General features: G+C 41.0%; 1 protein-coding gene across 2 annotated transcripts; it reads right to left on the minus strand.

Moving 5' to 3' along the window:
- Positions 1 to 335: 335 nt before the first annotated feature.
- On the minus strand, positions 336 to 3,132 carry LOC141026436 (uncharacterized). Of its 2 annotated transcripts, XR_012188558.1 has the most exons (6): positions 2,803 to 3,132; positions 2,492 to 2,548; positions 2,350 to 2,394; positions 2,158 to 2,261; positions 1,970 to 2,073; positions 336 to 1,885 (listed from the first exon to the last, which is right to left on the minus strand). XR_012188558.1 is itself a non-coding variant. In XM_073502963.1 (4 exons), exons 1-4 carry the CDS (start codon positions 3,048 to 3,050, stop codon positions 2,258 to 2,260), a joined length of 354 nt encoding a protein of 117 aa, XP_073359064.1. In that variant the 5' UTR covers positions 3,051 to 3,132; the 3' UTR covers positions 336 to 2,257. The 2 variants fall into 2 exon arrangements, 1 of the variants encoding a protein (XP_073359064.1); XM_073502963.1 differs by having other exon boundaries at positions 336 to 2,261.
- Positions 3,133 to 14,696: the final 11,564 nt, after the last annotated feature.

Below are 14,696 nucleotides of genomic sequence, written 5' to 3' on the forward strand. Positions count from 1 at the left end.
CCACGAGCCTGGACGCGGCGGAGGCCCCGATGTTGATTAGAACGAGGCGCATCGGAGTACGGCACCGACGAGACCGGTGTGGTCCTTGGAGTTGCATGTAGGACTGGGGCATGAGGAGGAGGAGCTCGACGAGGATGCAGAGGCGCCATGACGTCGCGTGGCAGGCGGGTCGAGGGGAGGAGGGCAGTCGCGACGGTGGTGTGCCATAGGAGGGCATGTACTTTGTTTTTTGGGCAAGGTATGGTAACGTTAATTAATGTAATTTTCGAGACGTATGGAAAAATTAATTAATGTGATTGAGGAACTTATGGTATAGTTGATTAATTTAGATTTGATTTTTAGAGATTGATTACAGATTAATCATAATTGATTTTTTCACATAAATACATTACGAATAAATGGAAGGAGTATCAGACGCGATTCGGTTTTAGCATGGGAGGGGTGGTGGGAGGTGAGACGAAAATAAACCAGACGAAAATAAATAGGACGAAAATAAACCGGGATACTATTCAACCAACTCGTCCATTAGGAATAGAGATACTCATGTATCATGCTTGAACATTGTGCCAACTAGATCATGCCAGCGCGGGTTGCTGCGCCCGTCTATTGTTGCGGTCTAATGTTAGGCAATAATAAAAATATATGAAGATATATATAGACATTTTGTTGATGAATTTTGTATTGGAATTTTACCTTGTATTGGAGATGTCCTATACTTAAGAATGGTGTCAGAGAGGTTAGCTTATTGGTCATTATATGGTGTTTAATTGGTGTGCATTATTCAAGCACTTATAATTTAGTTATCATTTTGCCCCATGTATCTGTAAATTAGTAAATATTTTTTGATACCTAATAAATAAATTTGTGGTAACTGATGAATAAAGTTGTCTCTATTTACTGTGACTCCACCCACTTTCGCCCGGAAAAGAAGAGGAGAACCGATGATACAGGACAGGAAGAAGAAGCTCCAGACTGAATTTTTTTAGTGGTGGACACTACAGGTCTGCTGCTTGCACTGCTGAATTCTCGGCAAGAATTCTGATTCTATATATGAATTTAGAGACTAAGGCCCTGTTTGGTTCGGCTGTGGATTTCTAAAAGCAGCTGCGAAAAATCTGCTGTGGAAAAACAGCTGTGGAAAATCTGATGTGAAAAAGATGTAGGTCATTTGGCAAACCAGCTGATACAGCCTTTTCAGATTTTGGCCCGCAGCGGAATCAGATTTTGGAAAGCACGTCCTGGGCTGCTTCCGCTTTTGGTTCAGATTTTGGCAGCGGATTTCTGGAACCGGATTCTGCTGGGTTCGCCCTTTGGTTCAGATTCTGCTGCACGGCAGCGGAATCCGTCGATAAAAGCTGAACCAAACAGAGCCTAATATGGTTAGGTCAGATGTTAGCTTATGCTCATGTGAGGAGAAAGTTTAACTTGGAAACTGAAAAGGTTAATTTTGTTATGCTAATACAATTTGTGATAATATAGCATGGAGACTTAAACATTCTTGGCAGAATAGTAGAATATCTGATCATTTCATTTTCTTATAGGAATAGACACCGGGGCTTTCGAAACAAAAAATATTTATAGATAGAGTAACCATATGTATAGAATTGCATGCTTAATTATTCAGGGCACACAAGAGTAGTTTTTGCAAACATATTACCAAAACACAGTTACTTGTGAAGGCAAAGTTGCTGATCATCTGATCATGCAGTAGTATTTGCACGCAGGCAATATATTTATTAGTGCAAACTAAATCACTCAAAAAGATGAACGTATGCAGAACGTCACCATTCCTTTAATTAGCGCTTCAAATGTTGATCCAAGCTCTTTTTTGGATTAGTGCATCTTCTTCTTTGCTGATGGTGATTTGTTGGCTTCAGTTCCAGTACTGTAATCCGCGGGATTGTTTGCAAATAAATATTAAGTGGACATGTAAAATTTTAGGTTCAAAGTTGTAGTTTGGAGTTTAGACCTTTTGTAGGACTTGCTAGTGCTGGGTGAATCACTTTTGGTTGCAGTACCAATTTCAGAAGATGGTGCTTCTTGTTCCTTGGCAGAAGATGGTGTTGTGTGTTCCTTTAGTTATTCAAAGAAAAATCATGGTGATAGCGAAGTAAATAATTTTAGTCAGTGGTATAACAAAGTAAGAAATGGTTGTACCGTTGTATCAAGTATAGGAGAAATCTGCACTCCACAGTTGTCATTTTCGTCGGTGTTATCCATGTCCTTGTCCTGAGTTCTTAGTTGTTACTGCTTGTGTTTACCTATCAAATACATATAGTGATAGTTTAGTGTAGTACAAATTGAGCAAGGACAAGTGAAACTATTTAGTTCTATTTTTTGAGTGATTACATTGCTGCCATCCGCAGGAGCACCAAAGATTGAGTTGGATACAGGCTGACAATCATGAACAGTGAAATTATACATTAGGTAAAAAAAAAGTATATCGTAAAAGCAAAAGTACAGACCTTGCTAGCTTGCCAAGATAACTTACTTGATGTGCTGCTTGACCCAGAGCAGTATGTTGCTTGAATTCGCCCTTGCACACAATCTGCATTTCTTTTGTTGGCACAAAGAACAACATCAGTGAACAAAACAAACTCCATAGATGGAGGAATAATTGGGGTAAGAGGAGATGCAGGAACGAGGAAGAATTGAAACTAATTGCAGACCTAAGAATCACCCATAGTTGATGCGGGATGATTTGCAGAAGTGAGGAGAGTGGGGAACGAGTAACGGCAAGGTTGGGATTATATGGGCTTGCATGAATTGAATGAAGATTATGAATCGTCAATTGTAACTGACCTGCAACAATTGGCATCCAGCGCATCGACTGTGAGTAATGGTTGGTTAAACTCCCAATCAATCATCCTTGGATTGGTGATACAACTTGAAAGGACGCATGCTTTTTGCCGCCACAGACCATCCTGCCAAAGCGTGCAACCGAACGAATCGAGTAAATCCAGCCGAACTCGTGCCTCATCGTCCGGCGAGGCGCTGCTCGAACCAGCGCGGTTGCCATGGATTTGTTGCCCCGGCCCAGCATCGGTCATCACCCAGGTCGTTCGCCTCTGGAGAGAGGCGACAGGCAAAGGTATGGGAGGCACGCGACTCTGCAGCTCGAGACAATGTTTTTTTGGAAAAGAGGCACTTACGCTGGTGCGGGTTCGGAAGGTTGCAAAGACCCATTAGGCCGAAGTTTACCACATACGCGGAAAAATGCGACCGGAGCAGCGGCCTATATGAACTGAGGCTGATTATGGGCGTTTGAGAGCAAATCTGATGGCCAGAAATGCACCAAACTGAGGATCCAACGGCTGAAAATTTAATTGTCTGAGAGGGCTAAAAAAGTGCTCAGTTATAATGTATTTAAGTAAACTGCAAGCATATCACCTAGAATCATATATCTATACCTAATAATAGAGGGGCTATTGCTTCTGGCGGTACGTCACGGAAATTGCCCCCAAAGTTGCAAAATTTTACCCACCAATGCCATCTGTAAGTGATAAAAAAAATGATTCCCACAGTCGAATCCCCCGCCTGGGCTGGCCCATGCAGTAGAGACCTCCTATACTGCGCTCTGCTTGCTGGGAGAAGACGCTGCGCGCCCGTTTGGGCCGGCCAATGTCCGAGCAGCCTGTTTTTCAACTTTTTTATTTTTTTCTTCTTCTTTTCCGTTTTTGTTTTTAAAAAATGTTCGTAATTTTGTAAAAAAAGAACTTTTTGTATTTCAAAAATATTCAAAATTTTGAAAATAAATGTTTGGGAAATCAAAAAATGTTCATGATTTTTTGAAAAATATTGTGAATAAAAATGTTAATGAAATTGAACAAAATTTTGGCAATTCAAAGATTGTTCATGAATGGAAAAATATGCTAAATATTCAAAAACTATTCATGACTTACAAAATAATTTATTCATTCATAAAATGTTTGCTGACTCAAAAATTGATCATGCATTTCAAAAAATGTTTAATAAATCAAAAAATATTCGTGAGTTTCACAAATTGTTCCACCAATTTCAAAAAAATGTTCGTCGATTCTAGAAATGTTCGCCGATTCAAGAAAATTGTTTAAAAAGTACTTCACAAATTAAATCAAGGAAACCCCATGTGGAGCCTTACTATAAATCAGACGGCCACGATGATTCTGATACGACAGGTTATGACTGGTCTGATGGGAAACAAAATTTCGGTAGTCTGATGCCTAGTGGTTCCCGCTTAAGCAAATCTCCACTGATCTAAGACTCGCCAGTTTTTTATAGATATCCCAACTGAATCTGAAAAGTATGCCTATGAACATGCACTTTACTAGGTAGGCAAACTAGGATCAATGGTATCATCCATGTGATATTTCTAGCTTATGAATTTGTAGCACATGGACATGAGTTACTATATTTCTGTATGAAGAGAAATGTTCTGCTTCAAATTTAATTTCTGCCGAAAGAAATAAGGAATATCTTGCAGAGCCACATTTTTGCAATTGCTCATCTCCAGTAATTTTAAAAAACGAATCTTATTACGTTTTGCATCACACATCACGCGGTAGTTTCAACATATTTTATTCAGCAAGACATGGATCATCATGCGGTAGTTTAAACATGTTTTTATTCAGCAAGACATGGATCATCATGCGGTAGTTTCAACATGTTTTGCATAAACATCTCTCGATAATGGGTCTTGGCAAGAATAGGACACACGTGCCATCAGTAAATCCCTCCTTGTGACATGCCTCAACACATGGATCAGGACTGCAAATATTAGTGGTATAGGTCGTGCTGTCCTTGTAGCAAGTCTTGGCATCAAAGCCTACAAAACAAATAACACAATATGGCGTATGAAAAAAATTATCCTATAGTGTTCTACAAAGATACAAGATAATATATGAGGCACGGAGTATAAACTTCACATATGACTAGCAAATGTATAGATGATGCATTGAGGAAGTTCCTTGTTCTTTAAATGATATTTTGATACAAAACTTACCAGGAGCCAAGACGAGTAGAATGAGAAATAGCAAGCATAGCAGGTTTGGAACCTTGAAGACTCCCATCTCTCAACGATTCTGAAGACACGAAGAAATGTAAGTGACAACAAAACTGATGCACATCCAAATAGTCTATGCCATCTCTTTTAGCCATGGATGATGTGACCTAATGGTAAATTAATGAAATATTAATGGCAAATATATTATTGGGTGATCATATTTGGCAGATATGATTGTATGAACCTATATACTCACTCCGTCCTGATTCATAAGGCACAATTATCATTAATTACGGAGGAGTTAAATACACTGCAGATGCCTTAACTTGTCCGGCGGCGCGGTCAGTTTGGTGCCCAAACTTCAAAAATACATGGAATTGGTGTCGTAACTTGTTAGAAGGTTCAAATATGGTGCCTCTGAATGTATACCGCTGTACAGAGTGTCTGCGTGGCATGCCCGAAGCTGTGGTGCGGAACGTGCGCTGTGAGCTTTGAGCACAGTATTTTTTATGAGAAAGCCCCTGGACTTTAATTAATTGTCCCAAAAAAATACCCAACAAGTTTTGCACGTACCAGTTTTTTTTTCAAGCGACTTTCTTCGCCTGCCCGACTTTCCTCGCCTGCCTGACAAATGAGCGGACCACTAGGCCATGCTTTGGTTTGCGTTTAAATACAAGCTACTGGCAATTTACATGGGCAATTCCACGTATTGCTCTGCACATGTTTTCCACGTACCAGTTTTTTTTTTCAAGTACCGCTTTGTTTTTTTAGTGAAGTTTCTGTTTAGTTTTCATGATACATAAGTTTTCTCGTATGGAAAAAATAATTTGATTATCAATATTTAATTATTGTTTATTTTACATATTTATTCTATTTTCATTATTGTGTACCTTGAATAGATAAACATGAACTTTTCCTAAAACTCATGTGGATTTAAAAAGTTGAACATATATTAAAAATATGGTGTATCGTGAAAAATGACGGTATTGTACTTTATTCTATCTTATTTTATATTGCTCACTGTGTTTTCATGCCGGACCACAAACACGCACAATTATTGTGTACCATCATTGTATTTTCACAATACACAATTATTAAAAATTGATCATATTGTGTTTTAAAAACAGTTCATTGTGTATTAAAAATTATTGTGTAATAATAAAAGATTCTAGAAATGTACTAACATGTCAAGAGTGTTTGTAGAATTGTAAGAATAATTTTACACAATATATTTTAATACACGTTCAACATTTTCTAAACACACGGTGAGCTAAAATAACATGAAATTAAAAAACGAACATGAAATTGGACGAATATTTCAAAAAATGCTCACTGTGTTTTTAATATACATTCAACCTTTTCAAATCCACATTAATTATAAAAGTTCATGTTTATATCTTCAAAGTACACAATAATGAAAATAAAATAAAGATATAAAACAAACAATAATTGCATATTAATAATCATTTTATTTTTTATGAGAAAATTTATGTATCATGCAAGATAGGAACTTGGAAACAAAAAGAAACTTGTAGAAAACATTGGCAAAGCGACATGTGGAATCGTCTATATAAACAGCTTGCTTGGAGTTAAACACATAACAATGCTTGGCCACTTGGTCCACTCGTTTGTCGGGAGAGAGGAGGTCTTTTGGTTCGAATTCCCTCCATGCTAGTTCCGTCATTATATTTTGCGACAATTAATTATTGTCTGGGGGCTTTTGTGTATTTTTCAGGTTTTGGCACCCGTGTCGGGCAAGTTAGGGCACCTGCAATGTATTTAATCATTACGGAGTAATCAGGGCGTGATTTCCTCTCCTTCCCCTCCCGAGCAATTTCCTCTGCGACAATTAATTATAGTTGGGGGATTTTGTGTATTTTTCAAGTTTTGGCACCCGTGCTGGACAAGTTAGTGTTGGGGAACGTAGTAATTTCAAAAAAAATTCTACGCACACGCAAGATCATGGTGATGCAAGCAACGAGAGGGGAGAGTGTGTCCACGTACCCTCGTAGACCGAAAGCGGAAGCGTTAGCACAACGCGGTTGATGTAGTCGTACGACTTCACGATCCGACCGATCAAGTACCGAACGTACGGCACCTCCGAGTTCTGCACACGTTCAACTCGATGACGTCCCTCGAACTCCGATCCAGCCGAGCTTTGAGGAAGAGTTCCGTCAGCACGACGGCGTGGTGACGGTGATGATGTTGCTACCGACGCAGGGCTTCACCTAAGCACCGCTACGATATGATCGAGGTGGATTATGGTGGAGGGGGGCACCGCACACGGCTAAGAGATCAAGAGATCAATTGTTGTGTCTATGGGGTGCCCCCGCCCCCGTATATAAAGGAGCAAGGGAGAGACCGGCCCTAGAGGGGGCACACGGCTAAGGGATCAAGAGATCAATTTTCCCAAGTCCTAGTAGGATTCCCCTTTCCTTTCCGGAATAGGAGAGAAGGAATGAGGGGGAGAGGGAGAAGGAAAAGGGGGCTGCACCCCTTGTCCAATTCGGACCAGAGGGGGGGGGGGGGCGCCTCCTTCCTTTTGGCCTCTCTCCTCTATTCCCGTATGGCCCAATACTTCTCCCCGTGAATTCCCGTAACTCCCCGGTACTCCGAAAATACCCGAATCACTCGGAATCTTTCTGATGTCCGAATATAGTCGTCCAATATATCGATCTTTACGTCTCGACCATTTCGAGACTCCTCGTCATGTCCCCGATCTCATCCGGGACTCCGAACTACCTTCGGTACATCAAATCACATAACTCATAATACAAATCGTCATCGAACTTTAAGCGTGCGGACCCTACGGGTTCGAGAACTATGTAGACATGACCGAGACACGTCTCGGTCAATAACCAATAGCGGAACCTGGATGCTCATATTGGCTCCTACATACTCTACGAAGATCTTTATTGGTCAAACCGCATAACAACATACGTTGTTCCCTTTGTCATCGGTATGTTATTGCCCGAGATTCGATCGTCGGTATCTCAATACCTAGTTCAATCTCGTTACTGGCAAGTCTCTTTACTCGTTCCGTAATACATCATCCCGCAACTAACTCATTAGTTACAATGCTTGCAAGGCTTATAGTGATGTGCATTACCAAGTGGGCCCAGAGATACCTGTCCAACAATCGGAGTGACAAATCCTAATCTCGAAATACGCCAACCCAACAAGTACCTTCGGAGACACCTGTAGAGCACCTTCATAATCACCCAATTACGTTGTGACGTTTGGTAGCACACAAAGTGTTCCTCCGGTAAACGGGAGTTGCATAATCTCATAGTCATAGGAACATGTATAAGTCATGAAGAAAGCAATAGCAACATACTAAACGATCAAGTGCTAAGCTAACGGAATGGGTCAAGTTAATCACATCATTCTCCTAATGATGTGATCCCGTTAATCAAATGACAACTCATGTCTATGGCTAGGAAACATAACCATCTTTGATCAACGAGCTAGTCAAGTAGAGGTATACTAGTGACACTCTGTTTGTCTATGTATTCACACATGTATCATGTTTCCGGTTAATACAATTCTAGCATGAATAATAAACATTTATCATGTCATAAGGAAATAAATAATAACTTTATTATTGCCTCTAGGGCATATTTCCTTCAGTCTCCCACTTGCACTAGAGTCAATAATCTAGTTCACATCACCATGTGATTTAACACCAATAGTTCACATCACCATGTGATTAACACCCATAGTTCACATCGTCGTGTGACCAACTCCCAAAGGGTTTACTAGAGTCAATAATCTAGTTCACATCGCTATGTGATTAACACCCAAAGAGTACTAAGGTGTGATCATGTTTTGCTTGTGAGAGAAGTTTTGTCAACGGGTCTGTCACATTCAGATCCGTATGTATTTTGCAAATTTCTATGTCAACAATGCTCTGCACGGAGCTACTCTAGCTAATTGCTCCCACTTTCAATATGTATCTAGATTGAGACTTAGAGTCATCTGGATCAGTGTCAAAACTTGCATCGACGTCTTTACGATGAATCTTTTTTTCACCTCCATAATCGAGAAACATACCCTTATTCCACTAAGGATAATTTTGACCGCTGTCCAGTGATCTATTCCTAGATCACTATTGTACTCCCTTGCCAAAATCAGTGTAGGGTATACAACAGATTTGGTACACAACATGGCATACTTTATAGAACCTATGGCTGAGGCATAGGGAATGACTTTCATTCTCTTTCTATCTTCTGCCGTGGTCGGGCTTTGAGTCTTACTCAATTTCACACCTTGCAACACAGGCAAGAACTCTTTCTTTGACTGTTCCATTTTGAACTACTTCAAAATCTTGTCAAGGTATGTACTCAATGAAAAAACTTATCAAGCGTCTTGATCTATCTCTATAGATCTTGATGCTCAATATGTAAGCAGCTTCACCGAGGTCTTTCTTTGAAAAAACTCCTTTCAAACACTCCTTTATGCTTTGCAGAATAATTCTACATTATTTCCGATCAACAATATGTCATTCACATATACTTATCAAAAATGCTGTAGTGCTCCCACTCACTTTCTTGTAAATACAGGCTTCACCGCAAGTCTGTATAAAACTATATGCTTTGATCAACTTATCAAAGCGTATATTCCAACTCCGAGATGCTTGCACCAGTCCATAGATGGATCGCTGGAGCTTGCATATTTTGCTAGCACCTTTAGGATCGACAAAACCTTCTGGTTGCATCATATTCAACTCTTCTTTAAGAAATCCATTAAGGAATGTAGTTTTGACATCCATTTGCCAGATTTCATAAAATGTGGCAATTTGCTAACATGATTCGGACAGACTTAAGCATCACTACGAGTGAGAAAATCTCATCGTAGTCAACACCTTTGAACTTTGTCAAAACCTTTTTCGACAAATCTAGCTTTGTAGATAGTAACACTACTATCAGTGTCCGTCTTCCTCTTGAAGATCCATTTATTTTCTATGGCTTGCCGATCATCGGGCAAGTCTACCAAAGTACGCACTTTGTTCTCATACATGGATCCTATCTCAGATTTCATGGCCTCAAACCATTTCGCGGAATCTGGGCTCATCATCGGTTCCTCATAGTTCGTAGGTTCGTCATGGTCAAGTAACATGACCTCCAGAACAGGATTACCATACCACTCTGGTGCCGATCTCACTCTCGTTTACCTACGAGGTTTGGTAGTAACTTGATCTGAAGTTACATGATCATCATCATTATCTTCCTCACTAATTGGTGTAGGAGTCACAGGAACAGATTTCTGTGATGAACTACTTTCCAATAAGGGAGCAGGTACAGTTACCTCATCAAGTTCTACTTTCCTCCCACTCACTTCTTTCGAGAGAAACTCCTTCTCTAGAAAGGATCCATTCTTAGCAACAAAGATTTTGCCTTCGGATCTGTGATAGGAGGTGTACCCAACAGTTTGGGTATCCTATGAAGACGCACTTCTCCGATTTGGGTTTGAGCTTATCAGGTTGAAACTTTTTCACACAAGCATTGCAACCTCAAACTTTAAGAAACGATAGCTTAGGTTTCTTGCCAAACCATAGTTCATACGGTGTCGTCTCAACGGATTTAGATGGTGCCCTATTTAAGGTGAATGTAGCTGTCTCTAATGCATAACCCCAAAACGATAGTGGTAGATCGGTAAGAGACATCATAGATCGCACCATATCTAATAAAGTACGGTTACAACGTTCGGACACACCATTAGACTGTGGTGTTCCAGGTGGCGTGAGTAGTGAAACTATTTCACATTGTTTTAGTTGAAGGCCAAACTCGTAACTCAAATATTTTACCTCTGCGATCATATCGTAGAAACCTTTTATTTTTGTTACGATGATTCTCCACTTCACTCTGAAATTCTTTGAACTTTTCAAATGTTTCATACATGTGTTTCATCAAGTAGATATACCCATATCAGCTCAAATCATCTGTGAAGGTCAGAAAATAATGATACCCGCCGCGAGCCTTAATATTCATCGGACCACATACATCAGTATGTATGATTTCCAACAAATCTGTTGCTCGCTCCATTGTTCCGGAGAACGAAGTCTTAGTCATCTTGCCCATGAGGCATGGTTCGCAAGCATCAAGTGATTCATAATCAAGTGATTCCAAAAGTCCATTAGCATGGAGTTTCTTCAAGCGCTTCACACCAATATGACCTAAACGGCAGTGCCACAAATAAGTGGCACTATCATTATTAATTTTGCATCTTTTGGCTTCAATATTATGAAAATGTGTATCACCACGATCGAGATCCAACAAACCATTTTCATTGGGTGTATGACCATAGAAGGTTTTATTCATGCAAACAGAACAACCATTATTCTCTAGCTTACATGAATAACCGTATTGCAATAAACATGATCCAATCATATTCATGCTCAACGCAAACACTAAATAACATTTATTTTAGGTTCGACACTAATCCCGAAAGTATAGGGAGTGTGCGATGATGATCATATCAATCTTGGAACCACTTCCAATACACATCGTCACTTCACCCTTGACTAGTCTCTGGTCATTCTGCAACTCCCGTTTCGAGTTACTACTTTTAGCAACTGAACCAGTATCAAATACCGAGGGGTTGCTATAAACACTAGTAAAGCACACATCAATAACATGTATATCAAATATACCTTTGTTCACTTTGCCATCCTTCTTATCCACCAAATACTTGGGGTAGTTCCGCTTCCAGTGACCAGTCCTTTGCAGTAGAAGCACTTAGTCTCAGGCCTAGGTCCAAACTTGGGCTTCTTCACTTGAGCAGCAACTTGCTTGCCGTTCTTCTTGAAGTTCCCCTTCTTCCCTTTGCCCTTTTTCTTGAAACTAGTGGTCTTGTCAACCATCAATACTTGATGTTTTTCTTGATTTCTACCTTCGCCAATTTCAGCATTGCGAAGAGCTCGGGAATTACTTTTGTCATCCCTTGCATATTATAGTTCATCACGAAGTTCTAGTAACTTGGTGCTAGTGACTAGAGAACTTTGTCAATTACTATCTTATCTGGAAGTTTAACTCCCACTTGATTCAAGCAATTGTAGTACCCAGACAATCTGAGTATATGCTCACTGGTTGAGCTATTCTCCTCCATCTTGTAGGCAAAGTACTGTCAGAGGTCTCATACCTCTTGACACGGGCATGAGTATGAAATACCAATTTCAACTCTTGGAACATCTTATATGCTCCGTGGCGTTCAAAACAATTTTTGAAGTCCCGGTTCTAAGCCGTAAAGCATGGTGCACTTAAACTATCAAGTAGTCATCATATCGAGCTTTGCCAAACGCTCATAACATCTGCATTTGCTCCTGCAATAGTTCTGTCACCTAGCGGTGCATCAAAGACATAATTCTTCTGTGCAGCAATGAGGAAAATCCTCAGATCACGGACCAAGTCCGCATCATTGCTACTATCATCTTTCAACTTATATTTCTCTAGGAACATATCAAAAATAAACGGGGAACAACATCGCGAGTTATTGATCTACAACATAGATATGCAAATACTACCAGGACTAAGTTCATGATAAATTAAAGTTCAATTAATCATATTACTTAAGAACTCCCACTTAGATAGACATCCCTCTAATCCTCTAAGTGGTCACGTGATCCATATCAACTAAACCATGTCCGATCATCACGTGAGATGGAGTAGTTTCAATGGTGAACATCACTATGTTGATCATATCTACTATATGATTCACGCTCGACCTTTCGGTCTCAGTGTTCCGAGGCCATATCTGCATATGCTAGGCTCGTCAAGTTTAACCTGAGTATCACACCCGATCATCACGTGGTGTCTCAGCACGAAGAACTTTCGCAACGGTGCATACTCAGGGAGAACACTTATACCTTGAAATTTAGTGAGAGATCATCTTATAAAGCTACCGCCGAACTAAGCAAAATAAGATGTATAAAAGATAAACATCACATGCAATCATAATATGTGACATGATATGGCCATCATCATCTTGTGCCTTTGATCTTCATCTCCAAAGCATCGTCATGATCTCCATCGTCACCGGCATGACACCATGATCTCCATCATCTTGATCTATATCAATGTGTCGTCACATGGTCGTCTCGCCAACTATTGCTCTTGCAACTATTGCTATCGCATAGCGATAAAGTAAAGGAATTATTTGGCGCTTGCATCTTATGCAATAGAGATACAACCATAAGGCTTTTGCCAGTTGCCGATAACTTCAACAAAACATGATCATCTCATACAACAACTTATATCTCATCACGTCTTGACCATATCACATCACAACATACCCTGCAAAAACAAGTTAGACAACCTCTACTTTGTTGTTGCAAGTTTTACGTGGCTGCTACGGGCTGAGCAAGAACCGTTCTTACCTACGCATCAAAACCACAACGATAGTTCGTCAAGTTAGTGCTGTTTTAACCTTCTCAAGGACCGGGCATAGCCATACTCGGTTCAACTAAAGTTGGAGAAACTGACACCCGCCAGCTACCTGTGTGCAAAGCATGTCGGTAGAACCAGTCTCGCGTAAGCGTACGCGTAATGACGGTCCGGGCCGCTTCATCCAACAATACCGCCGAACCAAAGTATGACATGCTGGTAAGCAGTATGACTTATATCGCCCACAACTCACTTGTGCTCTACTCGTGCATATAACATCTACGCATAAAGCAGGCTCTGATACCACTGTTGGGGAACGTAGTAATTTCAAAAAAATTCCTGCGCACATGCAAGATCATGGTGATGCATAGCAACGAGAGGGGAGAGTGTGTCCACGTACCCTTGTAGACTGAAAGCAGAAGCGTTAGCACAACGCGGTTGATGTATTCGTACGTCTTCATGATCCGACCGATTAAGTACCGAACGTACGTCACCTCCGAGTTCTGCACACGTTCATCTCGATGACGTCCCTCGACCTCCGATCCAGCCGAGCTTTGAGGGAGCGTTCCGTCAGCATGATGACGTGGTGACGGTGATGATGTTGCTACCGACGCAGGGCTTCGCCTAAGCACCGCTACGATATGATCGAGGTGGATTATGGTGGAGGGGGGCACCGCACACGGCTAAGAGATCAAGAGATCAATTGTTGTGTCTATGGGGTGCCCCCTGCCCCCGTATATAAAGGAGCAAGGGAGAGGCCGGCCCTAGAGGGGGCGCGCCAAGTGTGGGGAGTCCTACTAGGACTCCCAAGTCCTAGTAGGATTCCCCTTTCCTTTCCGGAATAGGAGAGAAGGAAAGAGGGGGAGAGGGAGAAGGAAAAGGGGGATGCACCCCTTGTCCAATTCGGACCAGAGGGGGGGGGCGCCTCCTTCCTTTTGGCCTCTCTCCTCTATTCCCGTATGGCCCAATAAGGCCCAGTACTTCTCCCGGTGAATTCCCGTAACTCCCCGATACTTCGATAATACCCGAATCGCTCAGAACCTTTCCAATGTCCGAATATAGTCGTCCAATATATCGATCTTTACGTCTCGACCATTTTGAGACTCCTCGCCATGTCCCCGATCTCATCCGGGACTCCGAACTACCTTCGGTACATCAAATCACATAACTCATAATACAAATCGTCATCGAACTTTAAGCATGCGGACCATACGGGTTCGAGAACTATGTAGACATGACCGAGACACGTCTCTGGTCAATAACCAATAGCAGAACCTGGACGCTCATATTGGCTCCTACATACTGTACGAAGATCTTTATTGGTCAAACCGCAT

This window comes from Aegilops tauschii, chromosome 7 (genome assembly GCF_002575655.3).
Source record: "Aegilops tauschii subsp. strangulata cultivar AL8/78 chromosome 7, Aet v6.0, whole genome shotgun sequence".
NCBI classification, from domain to species: Eukaryota; Viridiplantae; Streptophyta; class Magnoliopsida; order Poales; family Poaceae; genus Aegilops; species Aegilops tauschii.

Coding starts and splice junctions, on each gene's coding strand:
- LOC141026436 (XM_073502963.1), bottom strand. CDS start 3,050: ATGACCGATGCTGGGCCGGGGCAACAAATCCATGGCAACCGCGCTGGT. Junction 2,549..2,802: donor CTGGATGCCAATTGTTGCAG/GTCAGTTACAAT, acceptor AAAGAAATGCAG/ATTGTGTGCAAGGGCGAATT. Junction 2,395..2,491: donor TGGGTCAAGCAGCACATCAA/GTAAGTTATCTT, acceptor CATGATTGTCAG/CCTGTATCCAACTCAATCTT.